Raw genomic sequence first — 22,837 nt, 5'->3', positions numbered from 1 at the left:
TTTTCGGTACTGATGAAGGATCTTGGCCCAAACTGTCGACTGTTTATTCATTTCCATAGATGCTGCCTAGCCTGCTAGTTCCTCCAGCATTTTGTGCGTGGTGCTCTGGATTTCCAGTATACGCGGAATCTCTTGTGTATAAAATTATGTTAGACTGCTTGCAAGATATTGAATGTATGTTGCAGAATACACTAAGAACAGACAAAATCTGTTACCAGAGAATAATTTTTCATAGACAAACTGACGATTTTTGCATATAAGACTAGGAGAGAAAAAACCTCAGCAAAAGCACTGCCCAGAGTGTTTTCAAAGTGGCCCCATTAAGCACTTGCCAATCCTGCACCTAGTTTCATTTAACTGGGAGTTGTGATGGATGATATTCCATTTGGTAGAACATGTTGAACCTCTGTATGCAGGGTTAATTGAAGAACTGATGTGGATAACTATCATATCACTAGATAAGGAACTTGAGGAAGACATAAAATGAGATGAAAAAGACAGAAAAATATTAGGAATTTAATCAATTACCAGAAGATTTTGAAGGTCCAATGATCACCACCTACAATATTTCTTAATCAACAAACCTTTATGCAGCTGTACAAATAAACAAGCATGTGGTTAACTAGAACTGTATACCTGGGCTCATTGGGCAATGAGTGGTCTGTGACTGACTCTTCTTGGAACTTTCACTTCTGCACAGTAAGAACCATGGACTTTGATCCTCCAGAACTGATATAGAACTTGAATTTGGTGAGTTGAAGATGAAATTCACTTTGATGTGGGAGAGGTTTTTTTTTGGTTGGTTATATTTAAAGAAGAGTTGCCCAAACAATCAGGAAGAAATGGAGCTGACAGCAGGGATAAAGCTGTGGTTTAAAATTTAAATGGGACAGTGCACTCCCTGTTTTAACTTTGGGTGTTGTTGTAAATGAGTTTAAACTAATTGACCAGCATTTAACATCACCACAGCCTGTTCTTGAGGCCGGGTGTCTTGTTAATAATTTTGAGGAAGGCTACTGTATAGCTTGAGTACTTCGAGTACTGTCTGAGATAGATTTTATAACTGTAAGGCAGAGAGAACACAGAAAGCAACAGGCCATTTGTGTCTTACTCCTGATTTGTACCTTTCTAAGATCAACAAGTTTGTAAGTTCCCTTAGGACATGTTGCTCTTTAATCAATCTGTCATTCTGAATGATGTTGTGGAGAGGATTCCCTTGATAGAAAGGGGAGAAAGGAAAAGAAGAGTGATGGTTGCAGGGAATTCTGTAGCTGACGGAACAGAAAAGTGTTTCCAATAATTGTTCAGCTCATCAGTGTTCCAGACTTCACTTTAGCATTTTAGTGATAAACCAAATTCTAACTTGCAATCCGTGATTTCAAAAGATTATGGTGTAAATTTAATAATGGCTTTTCCATCTTTATTTTGCTGGCATTTCTATTGTGTTCTTTTACAGGTTGTTCCAACACCGACCACCTCTTCAGTTGCCCCATCTATGCTTTTGTCTCCCAATATGTTCAAACAGTCAACGGGAATGATTTCAGAAGCTGAAAGCAAGTATGCTTCTGCATCTCCATTGACATTAGCTTCAGAGACCCGATCCTCACCCTTACCGACTGTTCTCAGTAAGACGCAGCTTCAAGAAACATTAACTCATCTAATAAAGGTAATTATAAGTGCATATAAACAGTTTCATTTTATCCAGTTATGTAGGCGGGCTCAAAGGGAAAATTACTTGTTCCTGTGCTTCACTTAGATGTTTGACATTAGTACACTTCAGCAGGAAGTGATGACATTCTTGTCGGAGCCAAACAGCATACCTTCCAAAAGTAGCAAATGTGACCTTTGGCTCTATGCTTGCATTGTCTGTTAGCATCTCTGTGGAATAACCTGAAATTGTGTATATTCTATCTTGCATATTTCAGAACTGTAACTTCCTCATAACTTTTGTACAATGTCTTGAACCTTTCATACACATCATTTCTAGACCAGTATCTCCATTTAATATTACACTTCACAAGTCTTAAGATTTTTTCTGTAATTTGTGTTTTCCCCCCACCCTCCACTCCCACACACAAAGGCTAATAACTAGGGCAGCAGAAATTGTGTATCTTTAGTTGACTTTTTTTTAATAGTTTGTAATGCAAATTTATTTAGCTATTAAAAGAAAAGGAGGCAACTGCAGAACAAAGTTACAAATTTTTGGAATTGTACCATAGAATTCTAAACAGTATAAAGGAGGTAGAAGAATAAATATATAGGGGAATTTTAGGGCAATAATGTATGGGGTTTCAATTAACCTAACATTAATAGTGATTATGATCAGTCATTGTCAAGTGCACTGTTATTATTACTGTATTTTAGCCTGTTTGTGGTGAGCTAAATAAGAATTGGGGGTAGGATGCAGAACAATTGCAATTTTGGATTTAGTTTGAGATTATGAGGGGATAGGTGCATCAGTGAGACAGTATTATTGCGGTAATAATAATAATTCATGTAGATTCAACTTAGCTCTTAATAAAGATAAAATAGAAGTTTGTAAATCAAAAGAAAGCTAGGTTTTGTAGAAGCTGACTTGAATCTGATTTGAAGGTAAATAGTAACACAGCTGTGTGGAAACATTCAAGGAGGAGTTGGAGGTGAAGGGTATTGTTAAATTGGAACTAATATTAGAGAAGCATGATTGACGGCTAGTATACATTGCATCAACAAAGTTCTAGCATTTAAACTATGCACTGCATACCACCCATCAAGAAACAAGGTCGTTGGTCTTGGTCATTTCTCCATCCTGAGTAGGAGTAATGGGTTCTCACTAGGATCCTGGGTTCTCATGTTTCCCAGAGTATGAAAGTCCTGTTTCTAAGATCCATCTCACTCCTTTTCCTTCTGATCTCCTTGAGTGAGGTAGTACCACATTGATATTCAAATGCAGGTCCAGCCCATTTGGTCCACCCATATTCCATTGCTGCTGGTTGCTACAGTATTATTTTCTATGTACTACTGCCAATTGTGTAACATCCTAGTTATTGTTACTGAGCCATTAGGGTACAGAGTGGCATGGAATTGATTGCTCCTGTCTTTCCCATGTGGATCTCATTATCAAGTCTCATCATTTCTTCATAGTTTTAAATTTGGCTTTGTATTCCCAAATTAACTTTCTCTTTTGCATGTTATGACTCTTGGATGTCAGATGTATCAAGGAGGACCCAGTGTTTTTATTACAATATTTTCAATTTATTAAACTTCTAAGACCTCCAAAATCAGATTCTCCAATAAAAATATTAAGAATGACATAATGTTTCATTGCATCATTGATCCTTTATCTTACATAAGTCTAAATTGTCTGTAGTTGTCTGTTTCACAATTTATTAACTTCTTGTAGCAGTCCCTGATTAGTAATCTTGTGATCAATCAATGTCCAGTAATTTACACAGAAAGGATCCAGAGTAACAATTATTTCATTCTCCTTACACTTATGCACAGAAAATGGCATTAAACAATCTTAAATCTTTGCTTTTTCAATTAAGTTATTATCAGTCTCATTTTCTTAGCATTCTTAGAATTTCACAGGTCATTTCACTGTATGTATCAACCTCCAAACTGAAATCATTATCTATTCATCTGTTCAGGGATGGATGTTCATAACCTTTTGACCACCACAAGGTTAAAGATCTCAAATCCTACAATGCTGTAGAAAGTGCAAGGGTGAAATTAAAAGGGAAAGGAAATGAGAGTGCCAAGGTAAACATATTGGCAAGTAAAATATTTTTTAAATCCCCGGATGTTTTCTTACATAAAAGTAAGTGAAGCTGTGCCAAAACGGGGGGTTCCCAACTTGGAGTACACAGACCCCTCTTAATGGTAAAGCCCATGGCATAAAAAAGGTTGGGAACCCCTGAACTAAAAGAAAAGTTTAAATTTAAGGGATCAAATGGAAAACATAAGTGAGGAGCTAGAGGATGTGGGTGAAGTTCTTAGTTGTAGCTGTCTTCAGAAAACAGATGATACTTATGTTGCAGTAAAAGACAAGTTGTAGAAAAAAAACAAGTTACAAATTAAACAGACAATGTGGGAAAGTCATGCTGTCTAATTTACTTGATGTTAAATTTATTTTAGATGAATGAGTCCTTGAGGGCAATGTTTTTGATGTAATCTGTATGCATTTTTTGAAAGGCTAGAGATAAACCCCATGTGCAGGCTGGTAAAAACCAGTGGAATTGGAAGCAGAGTAGCAAACGGATAAGTGGCTGGAAGCAATCACAATATTTATGGACTGGAAGGCATCAATAATGTTCCTCGGGGATCAGGAACTTTTCCTTTTTGTTAATGATTACAACTTGCAGTCTGTATGCAATACAAAAATGAATAACTGGGTGTTTGACATTTAATGGGGAAAGATTCAGATTGCAGAAAGATATAGATGGTTTTTGTCCATTTTTCAAAACTGTGGAAAATTAAATTTAATCCAATCAAATAAGGTAACCCATTTGTTGTGCCACTACAAGGCAAAGGAATTTGCAATAAATCAGAAATATTGAGTAATGTGGAGAATCAAAAAAATCTTGGATTTTATATGTGTAGATTCTTAGAGGTAACAGACTGGTGAGTAAGGTTGCTTCAGAACAAAAAGCAACTGTGTAGGATGTCAAGTTTACTGTTGTGTGTGCAAGTCTGGTGAAGTTCAGATACAATGGAAAACTTGCTTACAGCAGCATCAAAGGCCTTTAGGTACAAGCAACACAGAATTGTAATTATACAAGGCAGTGGAGAGAAAAAAAGGACTACAAAATGAGTGTAATAAAACAAAGACACAATCATAGACAAGTTCATGTTTGTGTAAGAGGTCATCCGTAGTGCTCCATGGTTGATGTAGTTCGGTTGTGCAAGTCAGTTCAAAAACTTAATGGTAGGAATGTAGCTGTTCCTTGATCTGGTGATAAGAAGGTATGACTCAGCTAGTAGGGATCCATCATGATAGATGCCACCAACTTGAGGCTGTAACTTCTGTAGATATCACCAGTTGTGGGGAGGGCTGTACTCATGACGGATTGGCTGTGTCCATAACTCTCTCCAAACTCTTGCCTTCTTGTTTGTTGGGGTTGCTGTTTTCCCCCATTAGACAGGCCTTAAGAATGTAAGAGTAGGATGGCTGTGATAGAACTGTATACAGAAAATTATGGAAAATTTAAGCTGGATTGTCATTGGGGTTGGACTCGAACAAGATCAGTGAGAGGACAGGTACTTGCAACAGAGGACTGGAAAATTGCAATTGTCACTCCACTGTTTAAGAAAGGAGGAAGACCGCAGGAAGGAAATTATAGACTAGTTAGCCTGACCTCAGTGGTTGGGACAATGTTGGAGTCAATTGTTAAGGATGGGGCTATGGAGTACTTGGTGACATATGACAAGATACGATAGAGTCAGCATGGTTTCCTTAAGGGAAAGTCTTGTCTGATGAACTTATCGGAATTCTTTGAGGAGATTACAAGTAGGATAGATAAAGGGGATGCAGTGGATGTTGTATATTTGGACTTTCAGAAGGCCTTTGTCAAGGTACCACACATAATTCTACATACCAAGTTAAGAGCCCGTGGTATAACAGAAAAGTTACTGGCATGGTCAGAGCATTAGCTGATTGGTAGCAGGCAGCAAGTGGGAATTATAGGATCCTTTTCTGGTTGGCTGCCAATGGCTAGTGGTGTTCTGCAGGGGTCGGTGTTGGGACTACTTTTTAGTGTTGAGAAAAGAGGTGGGCTGCAGAAGGACTTAGATTAGAAAAATAGGCAAGTAAGTAGCAAATGAAATACATGTTGGAAAATGCATGGTCATGTACCTTGGTAGTAGAAATAAATTGCAGACTATTTTCTAAATAGGAAAAAAATACAAAAATCTGAGACAAGAGGATTTGGGAGTCCTTGTGCAGAACACCCTAAAGGTTAACTTGCAGGTACAGTTGAAGTCAGAAGTTTTCATACACTTTCTTAGTATTTGGTAGCATTGCCTTTAAGTTGTTTAACTTGGGTCAAACGTTTTGGGTAGCCTTCCACAAGCTTCTCACAGTAAGTTACTGGAATTTTGTTCCATTCCTCCAGACAGAACTGGTGTAACTGAGTCAGGTTTGTAGGCCTCCTTGCTCGCACACGCTTTTTCAGTTCTGCCCACAAATTTTCTATTGGATTGAGGTCAGGGCTTTGTGATGGCCACTCCAGTACCTTGACTTTGTTGTCCTTAAGCAATTTTGCCACAACTTTGGAGGTATGCTTGGGGTCATTGTCCATTTGGAAGATTCATTTGCAACCGAGCTCTAACTTCCTGGCTGATGTCTTGAGATGTTGCTTCAATATATCCACATAATTTTCCTTCCTCATGATGCCATCTAGTTTGTGAAGTGCACTAGTCCCTCCTGCAGCAAAGCACCCCCACAACATGATGCTGCCACCCCCATGCTTCAGGGTATGCTAGATGGGAGAATAGTTTAGCTCATGCTGGAGTGGTGGAGCACACTTGATGGGCCGAATGGCCTACTTCTACTCCTTTGTCTTGTGATGTCTTGAATGAAAACGTGGATGTGTGGATTAATAGTTTCACAGGTGTTACAAAGATTGCCAAAGGATGCAACAGGGTAAGATCGGTTGCAATGTAAGCAGAGAAATGGAGTTTAATCTGGCACTTTGGAAGATCAAATGTAAAAGGACAGTGTTGATATACAAAGATATCTGGGGGTCCACGTGGCTGGGAAGTGGCTGCATGGGTTAATAGGGTGGTAAACAAGGTGTGTGGTATGCTTGCCTTTATTATGTATTCAGTTCCAAAGTTGGGAAGTTATGTTACAGCATTATAAAATGCCAGTTGGGCTACATCTATAATATTACATTCAATAATGGTAGCTGTTATAGCAAAGATGTGGAAGCCTTGGAAGAGGCTTGCAAAGAGGTTTACCTGGATGCTGTCTGAATTAGAGCACTTGCTATCAGGAGAGGTTGGACAAACTCATGTTGTTTTCTCTGGAGTAGTAGAGGGGAGGGGGAGACCTGATAGAAGTTCACAAGATTAAAAGAAGCAGTCAACAAGTATATTTTCCCAGGGTCAAAATTTCTAATACTAAGATGCATGCATTTAAGCTGAGAGGGGGTAACTGCAGAAGGGATATGTGAGGCCAGTATTTTATACCTGCCAGGAACAGTAGTGGCGGCAAATACAATGGAGGCATTTAAGAGACTCTTAGGCATTTGAATGTACAGTGAATGGAGAGATGGACATTACGTAAGCAGAAAGAATTGGTGTAGTTAGTCATTTAATTCATTTGGCATAACATCATGGGTGTAAGGGCCTGTTCCTATGAGTTCCAAAACAAACCATTCCTCCTGTGTAGTAATATAAATGAGCGATGGAATTCATTGGGTGTACCTTGCAGAGTCATAGTCAAGTACCGCACAGAAACGAGTCCTTGGGTCCATTGAGACAACATTGATCATTAATCGCCTATTTACATGAATCCCACATTAATCCCTTTCTTTATTCTCCCCCTTTTTATTATCACCTCATCAGTCTATCACTCATCTCACATTTGGGGCAACTTACAGTGGCCAGTTTTCCTCTCAGTCTGCATCTCTTTAGGTTATGGGAGGATACAGGAACACCTGATGAAACTCACATGGTCACAGGGAGAACTCTACATAGACAGGAACCAGGGTCAGGACTGAACTTGGGCCTCGAATGCCGTGAGGCAATTGATCTGCTTGCCTCCCTGTTCTGCAGATTTTAAGTAGCACAAACAAGTAAGGGAATATATAAATCATGTTTTATCATGTTTTAACATTAAATGAGTTATGTCAGAATTAATTTTAAGGAGAAGAATGCAGTTTGCTGCTCCATTGTTATGCTTTTGTTAGGGATTTTTAAGCAGTAATCTTTCCATATATTTCTCAATGCTTGGCAGATAATTGTCAATGTAATTTTAATTTGTGGGCTTTATCACTGACAATTTCACCTATCTGTGTTCATTGTTAGCTCTTGTGGTAATATATAGATATGCAAGAAAATAGGTAATTAGCATTAAATCAAAGTTCTGGTTTTATGCACATTTTAGAATTCCTAGCAAATTTTGGAAATAGCAAATTTTCCTTTAGGGCATAGAATAGAACAGTACAGCACAGTACAGGCCCTTCTGCCCACAATGTTGTGCCGACCCTTAAACCCTGCCTCCCATATAACCCCTCACCTTAAATTCCTCCATGTACCTGTCTAGTAGTCTCTTAAATCTCACTAGTGTATTTGCCTCCACCACAGACTCAGGCAGTGCATTCCATGCACCAACCACTCTCTGAGTGAAAAACCTTCCTCTAATATCCCCCTTGAACTTCCCTCCCCTTACCTTAAAGCCATGGCCTCTTGTATTGAGCAGTGGTGCCCTGGGGAAGAGGCGCTGGCTGTCCACTCTATCTGTTCCTCTTAATATCTTGTATACCTCTATCATGTCTCCTCATCCTCCTTCTCTCCAAAGAGTAAAGCCCTAGCTCCCTTAATCTCTGATCATAATGCATACTCTCAAAACCAGGCAGCATCCTGGTAAATCTCCTCTGTACCCTTTCCAACGCTTCCACATCCTTCCTATAGTGAGGCGACCAGAACTGGACACAGTACTCCAAGTGTGGCCTAACCAGAGTTTTATAGAGCTGCATCATTACCCTGTGACTCTTAAACTCTATCCCTCGACTTATGAAAGCTAACACCCCATAAGTTTTATTAACTATCCTATCTACCTGTGAGGCAACTTTCAGGGATCAATGAACATATACCCCCAGATCCCTCTGCTCCTCCACACTACCAAGTATCCTGCCATTTACTTAGTACTCTGCCTTGGAGTTTGTCCTTCCAAAGTGTACCACCTTACACTTCTCTGGGTTGAACGCCATCTGCCACTTCTCAGCCCACTTCTGCATCCTATCAATGTCTCTCTGCAATCTTCGACAATCCTCAACACTATCCACACCACCACCAACTTTTGTGTCATCTGCAAACTTGCAAACCCAACCTTCTACCCCTACATCCAGGTGGTTAATAAAAATCACGAAAAGTAGAGTCCCAGAACCGATCCTTGTGGGACACTACTAGTCACAACCCTCCAATCCGAATGTACTCCCTCCACCATGACCCTCTGCTTTCTGCAGGCAAGCCAAATCTGAATCCACCTGACCAAACTTCCCTGGATCCCAGGCCTTCTGACTTTCTGAATAAGCCTACCATGTGGAACCTTGTCAAATGCCTTACTAAAATCCATGTAGATCCCATCCACTGCACTACCCTTATCTATAAGCGTGGTCACCTCTTCAAAGAACTCTATCAGGTTTGTTAGACACAATCTGCCCTTCACAAAACCATGCTGACTGTCCCTGATCAGACCATTATTCTCTAAATGCCCATAAATTCTGTCTCTAAGAATCTTTTCCAACAGCTTTCCCACCACAGACATAAGGCTCACTGGTCTATAATTACCTGGACTATCCCTACTACCTTTTTTGAACAAGGGGACAACATTCGCCTCCCTCCAGTCCTCTGGTACCATTCCCGTGGACAACGAGGACATAAAGATCCTAGCCAGAGGCTCAGCATTCTCTTCTCTCGCCTCGTGGAGCAGCCTGGGGAATATTACGTCAGGCCCCGGGGACTTATCCGTCCTAATGTATTTTAACAACTCCAACAACTCTTCTCCCTTAATATCATCATGCTCCAGAACATCAGCCTCACTCATATTGTCCTCACTGTCATCAAGTTTCCTCTCATTGATGAATACCAAAGAGAAGTATTTATTGAGGACCTTGCTCACTTCCACAGCCTCCAGGCACATCTTCCCACCTTTATCTCTAATCGGTCCTATCTTCACTCCTGTCAACCTTTTGTTCTTCACATAATTGAAGAATGCCTTGGGGTTTTCCTTTACCCTACTCGCCAAGGCCTTCTCATGCCCCGTTCTTGCTCTCCTCAGCCCTTTCTTAAGCTCCTTTCTTGCTACCCTATATTCCTCAATAGAATCATCTGATTCTTGCTTCCTGAACCTCACGTATACTGCTTTCTTCCATCTGACTAGATTCTCCACCTCACTTGTCACCCATGTTTCCTTCACCCTGCCATTCTTTATCTTCCTCACTGGGACAAATTTATCCCTAACATCCTGCCAGAGATCCCTAAACATCGACCACATGTCCATAGTACATTTACCTGCAAAAACATCATCCCAATTCACACCCGCAAGTTCTAGCCTTATAGCCTCATAATTTGCCCTTCCCCAATTAAAAATTTTCCTGTCCTCTGATTCTATCCTTTTCCATGATAATGCTAAAGGCCAGGGAGCGGTGGTCACTGTCCCTCAGATGCTCACCCACTGAGAAATCTGTGACCTGACCTGTGACTTTGATTAGCCCTACAATGCAAATGGTGTACTCCTGGATGGTCAAGCTTTCTGAAGATTTTAGGGACTGTATTTGACCAGAAGGTATTCTGGAGTGCAGATGAACCCCATGTAACAATGGTTCATTACTGAAATTTCCTTTGCAGCATTCATAAATAACATCCTTGAAATTTGGAATGTGGAATAAAATTTGCACTCGCAAAATTGGTGCGGTGGAAGTAAGCATAATATTTTCTTTCAGCTTTTGCTTTGACGTAGGTGCAGATGATGCAGCTTCTCATTATGGAAAATAGTAATCCAGGTCATTTTCTAGTACCGTAATGTGATTTCTGTGTAACATGTTGTAGCTAATGTAGCTGCATTACAAGCAATAGACATTTGAAGTTGAGAGGTAGCAAGTTGTTGGAAAGATGTGATTCACTGCCAAAAGTGAAAGGTGAGTATAGAACAAGCATGGTGGAGCTCTCCTCTTCTGAAATCTGGCTTGCCCTTAAAGTCAAATTTTTACCATAAGATTTCACATTTGGAAAAGTAACTTTCTGTGATCATAACCCATGATTGATATCATTTGCATTCTCCATGTCCATAGTATAATTTATGCAGCTGCTAAAAAAAGTTTTCCAGCTGGCCAGAACTTGTTACCATGGTGATCTATCATTTTGTGGCCATTTGTAAGCATTTTCAGTTAGCAGGTGTTCAAACAACCTGTTGAACTGTGTTTCATTTGGACATATTCATCAGTTTCATAGTTGACATTAATTGGGTGAATTTTTGCTACATCTAAAAGCTGGACAACTAAATCCCTATTTTTGTGCAGTCAACTTGAATGGTTCTCTTTGTGTGTTTACAAAATATAAAATGGTGTGTGAGGTAAAATATATATTACATTTTCTCAGCACAACTTGAATACTGATGGGCAGGTGGTGAGATTTAACACTTTACCATTTCAATAATATAAAATAAAGTTAAAATACAAAAATCGTAGCCAGAATTTGATAAATCTGTAGACCAAATGTTCAGTTCAGTTTTAGATGCACTTTCGTGTTTGGTATGTTAGTCATTTAATGTAATTAGAGTAAAGTTTGTCCACCTCGATTCACTTGTCTTGCTGTTTCTAACTCTAAACACATTTCTTATTTATTATTTTCTTATTGAAAATTTCTGAGCATAATACATGCCATCATTTATACTACTACATGCTTACATTCATATTAGAAAAATGATTGAACTTTCCATGTTCTGGATACCTTTCTCCATAGGAGTCCAGTCATTCAAAACACATTCCAGACTGGATGTTTTATCTTTTGGGCTCGGTTTCTGCTCTGAGATTCATTGTAAATTAACAAAACACCCTTGATATCCAGGATGAACAATGCAAGATTCCACAATCTGTTTTGTATTTGACTCCTAAATACCTTTACAATAAGAATTTTAAGTATTGTAAGAACTAAGAACTTCTAGGAAGATTTTGGTTTAAAAAAATAGTTAATTCCACTATTATCTCCAAAATCACACAGCAGGACGGCCGCACAAGATCAAAATTGCTTGACTTGGGAGAGCAAAATGAAGCTGAAAGATTGCCAACTATCAGATTTTGAGCAAGTGCATGATGGGCCAATCTTTGAAGTTCAAATGAAACTAAAAAGTGGAGGACAATTACTCTTCATATATATAGTTCAATGTAAATTTTATAATCAAAGTACATATATGTCACCATATACAACACTGAGATTCATTTTCTTGTGGGCTTACTCAACAATTATATTCAATTATAACAGGATCAATGAAAGTCAACCAGGGTGCAGAACTCAACAAACTGTAAATGGAAATATAAATAAATAACAATATATAGTTATGCAGTTTAATAAATTAATGGTGTTTAATACTGTTAATTTCATCATCTTTTAACTTTTTTCTTCTGCAGAATGACTCTGATTTCCTAAACACAATTCATGAAGCTTATCTACAGATTCTTCTGAAAAATGTAGTTAACATTAAATAATGAGAAGACAAATGAGAGTGAACATGTTTTCAAGTACAAATAAGCAACACAATACTGTGAAAATTCAACATTTCACAATATTAATTAACAATCTGTACATTTGTATATTATGTCAAACTGTTTACATCTACAAAATTTGCTATTTCTAGTTAAAATATTGTAAGCACTTCTGTGAAAGAGTTTGCCAAAATGCAAGTGTGTATGCATATAGAGAAGGTAACATCCTACTATTAATACCTTAAAATACTGTGCAGCTGATCAGCAATAGATATTTCACCTTGAGTCTTTTGGTTTCTATAAGAGTGACTAATAAAATTATTTGACTTTACATAAGTCTCATCTGTTCCTGTTTGGAAAAAACATCAATGGCTTTGTCACATTGTAATGCACAAAATAAGCATTTAATTGAGATTTTGTTTTTAAAGATTCAACAGTGTTTTAAGAGCAATAATGTATTTTTGCTTAGATGCAAAGGGAAGTGTTATAATTTATTTTAAACATTTTTCCAATTAATTTGAAATACTGTACAAATAGTATTTGTATAAAGTGACAGAATAATCATAAATAAAGGTAGTCAGTAAACAGGATACTACAATTCAGTCTGTGTATTGCAACTAGTTTTTTCTCCAAATAATCAAGTGTCATCTCTCTGCACTGTCCCTGAATGCTTATTTTGCTTTGTAGATCCAGTTATAGATTTAAACAGTAGCAATGTCATAAGTCGAATTCAAAGTCACACCATGCTCTAAAAGAAAATAGCCCTTTTACGTTAACATCAGTTTCATGTGCTTATTTTGACAATAAAGATGTTTTTTCTTGGGATTAGGCTTATACCCTATTTCAATATCACCTCCTGACTTTGTGGTTTAACATAGGTTTGGATGTATAAATCAAAAATACATTTTCATAATTATGATAAATTTGTAAAATTGCATGGTTTGTAATAGGCAAATTAAACCCTTATTTTTCCAAAGTATTTTTGTCACTTGTCATTAATTTTGAAAATAGTTAACATGTTTAAGTAAAGCTACAAATCGAAGTATGTGCACGAGAGATTTTCAATGTAAAAGAGGTGAAGTGTACGACTTTCTTTTGTACAATTTGTGATTGTCTATTCATGGTCTTGCATAAAGACAGTATATTACTGTTAAATTGATAAAGTGAAACGAAGACTTCAGCTTGAACAATGTCTAGCTGCATGTATGTCAGTTGCTCAATAAAATTTAAACCATTTTGTAATCACATTGACGTCAGCTTTCTTTAAAATGAAAAGGATTATATGAGCTTTATAGCTTGTTATTTTAAGTTTAGTGAGTTAATATTAACATTAATTTAGATCATTGATAGGACTTACAACTTATCTGCTTTCACTGGATTGTAAATATAAAGTTAGCCTTCCAAACTCATTGTTTTTTATTCATTTACTTCATGTTTTTGCCATTCCCCGAATGTTCCTTTACCCAGCACAGGTTGCATTCTGGATTTAAAGGCCAACGCTATTTCCATGTCCTTATCAGTGCTGTACTATAAACAGCCATGTTAAAGTATATAAAAGCAATTGATGGTAGGGTATAAATGCACGTGGTGCCACTCTTACTGAAAAATTCAAAGTATTTTTATATTCTATAGCATAAAGTACCAATTGCCATACCTTCTCAAACTTACATAATTATAATTGAGTCCTTGTGTGAAATGTATGCCATGTCACCAGATTTTCACATTGTGTATTTTTAAGATGCTTTGAACAAATTCATCCTTTTGTATTTCTGCAAGTATATGTTTATAATAAATTTAAGGTGTTTTTGACACTGAAAAAACTACAGTGTTCATGAATTTTAATTTGTCAAGTTTCATGGTTTTGGCTGTTTTAATGGCTCAATGTTTTGGTCACATCCCATGTTAATTAAATGGTGTAAGATCACCAAGGAAAGAAGCTACTCTGTTTAGCATTTGCACTGAATGCAGTAATTGTGGATTAACATGAAACTTTTTTTTGTTCACCTGACTGGAATATCACTGGTAATGTTGGAATTTAAAAACCTCTAATTGCTGCTGAACTCTGGAGCAACTACAAAAGGATCTCTGGTTGTGTGTAAGCAGACAATGCCAAATTTCCATCCTTGAAGATCGCTTGAAAAACAATTTTCTTGTTGGGTCTTCTACATTAAAATCCAGTGTTCTGTTGAGTTTCCACAAAGCAGATAAGTCATGCCCATCTGCTGTTGTGCAGATAACACTCTGAACCACTTAATACAGCAATTATTTGACAGTAGATAGAACGGATAGAATTGATGCATTTTTAAAAATTAACAAATTTTCTATGATGGATTCCAAGTACAATAGATTCCTATTAGTTGAGACTAGTAGATTTTGACTTCATTGAGTGGCTGCTCCAATTAGACAAAGTTTCATGGAAATAGTTTTTTTAAATACCTTTTAAATTAACTACCATTTAACTGAGTAACATTGTGTATTTAAATAAAATACAGAACAGAGTAGAACACTACCAATACTACTACAGTACTATAAAACTGTACATATTAGTTCCTGAGTTATCGATGGAGGAGTTCATCCAGTCTATGCTACTGTGTTCTATTGATTAACTAAATGAACAAATCAGACACCAAATGCAGATAATTGACTGCCTTCATACAATGTTATTGATGATTGTATTTTCTAAATCTTAATTTTCATTGTCACATTCAAGATGATTGTCAATGCCTTCAAATACTTAGTAGTTCTTAGCTTGAAGTAGTGAAATTGTTTTATTTTCCCTCCTGGCTATTTCTGGCATCTCCAAGCCCTGATGCTTGAAACCGTTCTGAATTTTCTTACTGCTCATCAGTGACAAAAATCACTGCTTCTTGAAGACAAACACACACATCTGATGCTATTTAAAAATGTTCATTTTAAGCATGGTTTAGTGTCTAATGGCCATACAAGTGCGCGCTACTGCCACTAGTTCAAAGCGTTTGGCAACAGTCTCCTGTCCCAATTGAGTGGTATTGTATCCCAAATAATCTTGGGGAATCCTGGCTATTTTCTCAGTTTCTGTTCCTTAAGAATTGTCCCAAATAAGCAGCTGTCCCAATTAATTGGAATGCACACACAAGAAAAAATGCAGGTGCTGGAAATTCAAGCAACACACACAAAATGCTGGTCGTCAGTCCTGACAAAGGATCTCGGCCCGAAACATTGGCCGTACTTCTGATGCTGCCCGGCCTGCTGCGTTCCACCAGCATTTTGTAATTGGAATGCACTGTATTTTATTGCATGAATATCACTTACACAAGCTAATTTGATCAGACATGTCACTAGGTAATTCGAGAGATTTTCTGAGCACTTTGTTCAAACATAGTTATTTTGTAGGTTCTTTTACCTAAAATCAAAATAGAAACAATGACCAAAACAAAATTTCCACCATTGAAGTGCAGACTGGTGCACATAGTTCACCTTCACTAAACAGAAGTGTAAAGCTATAACAGGAAAGTTGGGTTTTTTAGAGAAATGCCTTGAATTTATTGTGAACCACCTTTTACTGATTTTGTTTTAAATAGCTGATTATCTCATTCCATGTGTTTAACAATGCATGCAGACTTCCTGACTGATCAGCAATATAAGCAGGGAAATGTGACATGCACTGCAAATGAAAATACAATAAGCCTGAATTCTGCATGCTGAGAATTTGCTTATTTGATGCTTCATATGAATGTGTGGAATCTGATTTTAACATATTAAGTGATGGGAAAGGTAAGCAAGCCTGAAAGCTTTTTCGTTACTTTAAGTAAACTATAATCAGAATCATTTTGGCATGGGAGGAAAGATAATTGGCCCATTAAGTCCGTTTGTCTTATGGAGCAATCCAGTCTCCATTCCCCCTTAGTAGAGCAAATTATCTTTTCCCTTACCACCTTCCCCCAACCATTCTACGAATTCAGCCCTTGAATCATCTGCTAATGTATATGTCTTCTAACTAACTACTCATCCCATCAAAACCTGTCATGATAAAGTATCCAATTATCAAATCTCTTATCAATCAAGGAAAGCAACTCTGCTACTCCATTCTGTGTATAATCAGTGTTTTATTATGGTTCAATAGAATCTCCTTAATTTTGTAGTTTCTATCCCTGTAAGTCCAGGTTTCCATATGCTTAACAGACTCAATACGTCAGATACTTCGACCCCATCATACCTTGGTTGGTCTGTTCCTCTTTGAGTACGGGCAGTTCTCATCACCCACTACTAAAGTCAAAGTCTATTATCATATGCACAGGTACATGTATGCAGGTACAGCTGCAATGAAAACCTTACTTAAAGTAGCATCACAGCACATATATCATACAAGCAGTACTTACAAGAAAAACATTAGAAAATCATAAGTTATACACTATATTACCTCACTCCTGCCTGGCCTACTACTATTTAAAGGAATCCTTCCTCATCCCATCAGCTCTTTGCCCTTGATGCCCCAATTCCTCTACCCTTTGCCTCTTTCATTATTTCCTTAACTCACTAATTGACTAATCTATTGGAGTTTTTCGAGGATGTAACCAGGAAGTTAGACAAGGGAGATCCAGTGGATGTAGTGTACCTCAATTTTCCAGAAGGCATTTGATAAGGTCCCACATAGGAGATTGGTGGGTAAAATCAGAGCTCATGGCATTGGGGGGAAGATATTGACATGGATAGAAAACTGGTTGGCAGATAGAAAGCAAAGGGTAGCGGTGAATGGGTGTTTCTCGGAATGGCAGGTGGTGACTAGTGGGGTGCCACAGGGCTTGGTATTGGGACCACAGCAGTTTACGATTTACATCAACAATTTAGATGAAGGCATTGAGAATAACATCAGCAAGTTTGCTGATGATACTAAGCTGGGTGGCAGTGTGACATGTGATGAGGATGTTAGGAGAATTCAGGGTGACTTGGATAGGCTGGGTGAGTGGGCAGATACTTGGCAGATGACGTTTAATGTGAATAAGTGTGAGGTTATCCACTTTGGGAGTAAGAACAGGAAGGCAGATTATTATCTGAACGGTGTAGAGTTAGGTAAGGGAGAAATACAAAGAGATCTAGGAGTCCTTGTTCATCAGTCACTGAAGGTGAATGAGCAAGTGCAGCAGGCAGTGAAGAAGGCTAATGGAATGTTGGCCTTTATTACAAAGGGAATTGAGTACAAGAGCAAGGAAATCCTCTTGCATTTGTACAGAGCCCTGGTGAGACCACACCTGGAGTATTGTGTACAGTTTTGGTCTCCAGGGTTAAGGAAGGACATTCTGGCTGTAGAGGAAGTGCAGCATAGATTCACGAGGTTAATTTCTGGGATGTCCGGACTGTCTTACGCAGAGAGGTTAGAGAGACGGGGCTTGTACATGCTGGAATTAAGGAGATTGAGAGGGGATCTGATTGAAACATATAAGATTATTAAGGGATTGGACAAGATAGAGGCAGGAAATATGTTCCAGATGCTGGGTGAGTCCAGTACCAGAGGGCATGGTTTGAGAATAAGGGGTAGGTCATTTAGGACAGAGTTAAGGAAAAACTTCTTCTCCCAGAGAGTTGTGGGGGTGTGGAATGCACTGCCTCAGAAGGCAGTGGAGGCCAATTCTCTGGATGCTTTCAAGAAGGAGCTAGATAGGTATCTTATGGATAGGGGAATCAAGGGATATGGGGACAAGGCAGGAACCGGGTATTGATAGTAGATGATCAGCCATGATCTCAGAATGGCGGTGCAGGCTCGAAGGGCCGAATGGTCTACTACTGCACCTATTGTCTAATTTCTGATACTGTTCCTGTACCTCTAAATCTCACCCATCTGGCCCAAAGGTTAATTTACCAACAAAATCTTTAGTACACTCTTAGATAAATTGCATGTCTGTCAACTTAATCAGAAGTATAGTCCAACCCAGTGTGGCTACTGCAGGCAGGTGCATGATGAGTTGGAGAACAAATTTAACAGATGGATCAAACAATTCTATGTAATGAATGTGATGGGTGGAATGAAGTTATTCAGAAGTTCAGTAGTAGGTAGTGTGTTTAGACAATGCTCAATAAAGACACAGTTTTCTTCCTCAAGTGCCATTACAACAAAACTAAATGAAAATAGATCCTAAAGAGCAGTTGCATCTGGTGTATTCAAAACCAAAAAAAATGTTATGGCATGCATGTGTTGTCCTGAAAATTTCTCAGATACTCTGCCTGAATGTGATGAAAAATCATGAGGCAAGTGGAAGCTTAATGCTTATTACAATTAAAATGCATTAATCAAAGTGTTTAGAATTGTGTCCAAAAATCTTTCACATTGCCAATGGTGCTAATGTCATAGCTGTCATGGAATATTTGCTTATGGAGAGAACAGCTCATGAGTACAGATCTTAGCATTATACTGTAGTTGAGATCTTGTTAGGACCTGAAGCCTTCACATCAGTGTATAATGAAGCTGCTTGAATCTATTCATGCTGGACGTAGGATAGCTTCACTGCATTCGTGCCTTGTTCAGGGATAGTTATGCCTTGAAGTTTTGCACTTCACATTCCACCAGGGTTCGTACCTTAGTGAATAGAGGTTAAAGATTTCTGTGGTAATAATGCTATTACTACTGATGGCCTGGGCATTTCACAATTTTTTCCTATTTGATAGAGCAATAATGCATGAAATATTACTTCATACTTCCTTAGAGTTACACTGTTCAGATGTGGCTTTAATTTACTACATTGCAGAATAGGAAAAAAGTTATTATAACTAACTTTAAGAAAAAATTTGTAGCCTGGTGATATTTCTTTCAGAACCGTCATTAGAGTTCAATTAGTCTGCTTTCAAAATGTTCTTGCTTTTGGTTCTGGTAGATGAGAAGGTCTGAATTTTGCACCACATACATGCTTTAATTTTTAATGGAAGAAATCAACCTCCCTTGTTGTCAATTAAGCAATGTCCATTCCTTGCTGGGTAAGTTGAAACCAAAAGTTTAATTGTTGGATCAAATGGTTATTCTGTTCTTGCATTTTATCTGTGAGAATCTGAAATAAGTCATGTTTAAGTACAGTGCATGTCTAGAATAGATGACTGAATTTCAATGGCTTTTTAAGGATGTTGTTAAGAAATGGTAGCAGGTATATGAGAATTTGTTTTTATGTGCTGTACATGTTTTATTGCAACTGAAGGTAAATGGATTCTTCCTCCATGAACTTCTGTCAGCATCTCATCATGTTTTGAAGAAAAAAATCAAGAACTATCAGGACTGCTCCTACATCACTGTAAGTACCTTAGAAAGGGATAATGGTTTAATAGTTCAGAATGTTGGATGAATGATGTTAATTATGCATAATTATCTCTACCTCAATTTTTGCTGTGCTGTTTTTAAGGGTTGTTTTTTTTTAATGATCAATTTACTAGAGCCCTTTAATTCCAGAAATTATTTGTAAAGAACAGGCTACTTCTTGGGCATTGGTGTTTCTATACCAGGCCATGATGCACCAGTCAGGACTTTCAACACTAAACTGGTTCCACAACCTGTGGACTCCTCTTCGAGGACTCAATAAATTGTTGCCTCAGCATTATTTATTTATTTATTTAAATTTATTTTTACATATTTATTTGTACAATTTGTCTTCTTTTGCACATTGGTTGTTTATCAGTCGCTGTGTGTAGTTTTTCATTGATTCTATTGTATTTCTTCACCTGCAAGAAATCTCATAGTATATACTAACATATATGTACTTTAATAATAAATTTACTTTGGACTTTGAATATACTCAGCCATTTCTTGATTTCTTATGAAATGAGTCAAATGTAGTTTTCGTGGGAACTTCAGGAGGATGCCAGGATGGATCATCCGCTTTTCATTTTTCACTAAACATAATCTTGAACTCTCCACCCTTGCCTTTTGCTCTCACACCACAAACGCTGGGGGCAGAATGCTTTCTTGCTTCAATTGCTTGATTCTGCCACATCCAATTATTCACAGCCTGGTGCTACTCCAGATGTGCTTTGACATTTTTCATTGAACCAAGATTAACCTTATAGTTTGATGCAATGGTAGAGTGAAGAAAATGTTTTATCTCAGTTACAGATTGTGATGTAATTAATTCAGGAACTTCAGAAGAACCTCCTTTTGTCAATTTTTCTATTGGTAGATCTGTTGTCAGACTACAAGGTGAAAATATTTATTTATTGAGATACAGCATAGATTAGGCCCTTCAAGCCATGTCTTCTAGCAGCCCCGCAATTTAATCCTAGTCTAATCATGGGACAATTTACAATGACCAACCCACCAATCGATACGTCTTTGGACTGTGGGAGGAAACCAGAGCACCCAGAGGAAATCCATGCAGTCACTGGGAGAATGTACAAATTCCTTACAGGCAGCGGCAGTCTTGAACCTGGGTTGCTGGTACATTAATGCGTTGTGCTAACCACTATGCTACCGCGCTGCCTCATGAGGGTGTCTGAAGATAGCTCTCATCTCAACATGCACAGTAAACTTCTACAAATATTGTCATGAATAGATGTGTCCGTAAGAACATGGTAGAGAAGAGTTCTCCTTTATGCTGGTTCTCTCATTGCTTACTAAATGCCAGTATGGAAATCACATCCTTCAGAGGTCGGTCAATGGTTATGTTACTGAGCTGCTGAAGTCCTTTCCCCACAATTCATTAAGTTCTTGCTGCTCCTTTCACTTCTAATAGTCTGCATCACACAACACAAAATTCATAATTACCTTTTTCCTAGTGGGTTCAACCACAAGCTACTCTAAAAAGCCATCTCATAGGCATTTTTCAATTTCCCTGTTTAGAACTCCCATCTGGTAATATGGTGGCGTGCTCAGTTGCAGCAGCTTCTACAGGGCCAGCCAAAGATGTTATTGTCTTTTTTAAGCATATTTTATAATGATCACAAGATCCTGCTGGTCATTGAGAACTGAAAGTACTGCAGGTCTACCCCATCAGCTAGCGGCTCGTTGGCAGAGAAACTGAAGGAGCTGGACTTGGTGTGGGTCGTGCTACTGCCTGCGTCAGAGGAGTTGGTGCACAAAGGCAGTGAAAGACATTTAAACTTGAACGTCAGAGCCTTTTTACCCTTGCAGTATCTTAACTCTGCGCACAAAGATCCTATACCTTCCGATTCTGTCACCTCTTTCTAAGGCTTTGATTTCAGCTTTTACCAACAGATCTACCCCACACCCTCTGCCTACCTGCCTGTCCTTTCAATACAAGGTGTATCCTTGGATGTTAAATTCCCAACTATGATCTTCTTTTAGCCATAACTCAATGATGTCCACGTCATATCTGCTATTCTCTAACTGCAACAAAATAATCTATCTCCATATACTGCGTCAAATCAAATATAACACCTTCAGTTCTGTGTTCATCACCCTTTTTGATTTTGCCATGTTACACCTCAACTCATCCCACTAACTGCAATTTTGTCCAATTATCTGCCTCTTTCCTCAGTCTCACTCCACACTGCATCTATTTATAAAGCAACTGCCTCATGCTCAGCTCTATCACTCCAGTTCCTGTCGAATTATTTAAACCTTCTTCCCAACAGCTATAGCAAACTTGCCCGTAAGGATATTGTTGCTCCTCGAGTTCAGGTGTACCTGTCCTTTTTGTACAGGTCATACCTTCCCCAGAAAAGATCCCAATGATCCAAAAATCTGTAACCATGCCCCCTGCACCATTTCCTCAGCCTATTCCCTTTCCCTCTCCTGATGGTCATCCAGCCACCTGCTTCCTGCACTTAGGAGCTACAGTAGGTAGTCACTCTTATTTATCACCTCTTCATTCTCCCATATGAGCCAAAAGTTATCCAGCTACAGCTCTAGTTTCTCAAAATGGTCTCTAAGGAGCTGCAGCCCGATGCATATCATACAGATGTAGTTATCAGGGAGACTACAGGTTTCCCAGAGTTCCCACATCTCACTGGAAGAACATACCACTAAACGTGGATCTATTCTCACTGTACTAGCTATATGTTATTAGACAAACTCTAGCACTAGCCAACTCACACAATAGCCACTCCGCTTGTACCTTACTTCCTTTTATTGGCCTTTGCCAATTGATCTTTCTAAACCTCATGCTGACTCTCCCACGAGTGAGTGCTTGTGATGATTGCAGCCAGCCAAGTAGCTAGAGTAAAGTTTAGGGGTTAGATATGAAGAACCTCTAGCCCAGCTCATTACAATCAAGTTCTACCTAGAGTTCCAACATCACTACCTGTTCATTCCTAACATATCTGCTGCAGTGTACAGGCATGGAAGTCAGGAATGCACTATCCACTAAGTTCACTTGGCTGACCATCAAGTTCAATGATGTCATTTGTGCAGTCTTCATTGATGAACCACAGTGCGTGGCTGCAAGAAGGCGGTCAGGAATGCATTACCCTCAGATAAAACCTCAACAGTGTTTCTCCAAACCACTGACAAAAGGCAT

General features: G+C 38.4%; 2 protein-coding genes across 3 annotated transcripts in view; both read left to right on the top strand.

Moving 5' to 3' along the window:
- Window positions 1-13,652, top strand: part of dcp1a (decapping mRNA 1A) — a 68,188-nt gene extending 54,536 nt beyond the window's left edge. For both annotated transcript variants that reach the window (XM_073072198.1, XM_073072199.1), the window contains 2 exons: window positions 1,457-1,666; window positions 12,333-13,652. In XM_073072198.1, the coding sequence (XP_072928299.1) occupies window positions 1,457-1,666; window positions 12,333-12,410 (288 nt within the window). In that variant the 3' untranslated portion in view covers window positions 12,411-13,652. The remainder of the gene's footprint in view (window positions 1-1,456; window positions 1,667-12,332) is intronic.
- A 5,983-nt stretch (window positions 13,653-19,635) lies between these two features.
- Window positions 19,636-22,837, top strand: part of LOC140741799 (transketolase-like) — a 45,123-nt gene continuing 41,921 nt past the window's right edge. Inside the window, exon 1 of the mRNA XM_073072197.1 lies at window positions 19,636-19,660. The gene's annotated coding sequence lies outside the window, so the exon portion shown is untranslated. The remainder of the gene's footprint in view (window positions 19,661-22,837) is intronic.

The sequence above is a fragment of the Hemitrygon akajei genome, chromosome 19, assembly GCF_048418815.1.
Source record: "Hemitrygon akajei chromosome 19, sHemAka1.3, whole genome shotgun sequence".
Classification (NCBI taxonomy): domain Eukaryota; kingdom Metazoa; phylum Chordata; class Chondrichthyes; order Myliobatiformes; family Dasyatidae; genus Hemitrygon; species Hemitrygon akajei.
Note: the sequence above shows the minus strand (reverse complement) of the source record. Positions and strands in the feature narration are given on the sequence as shown.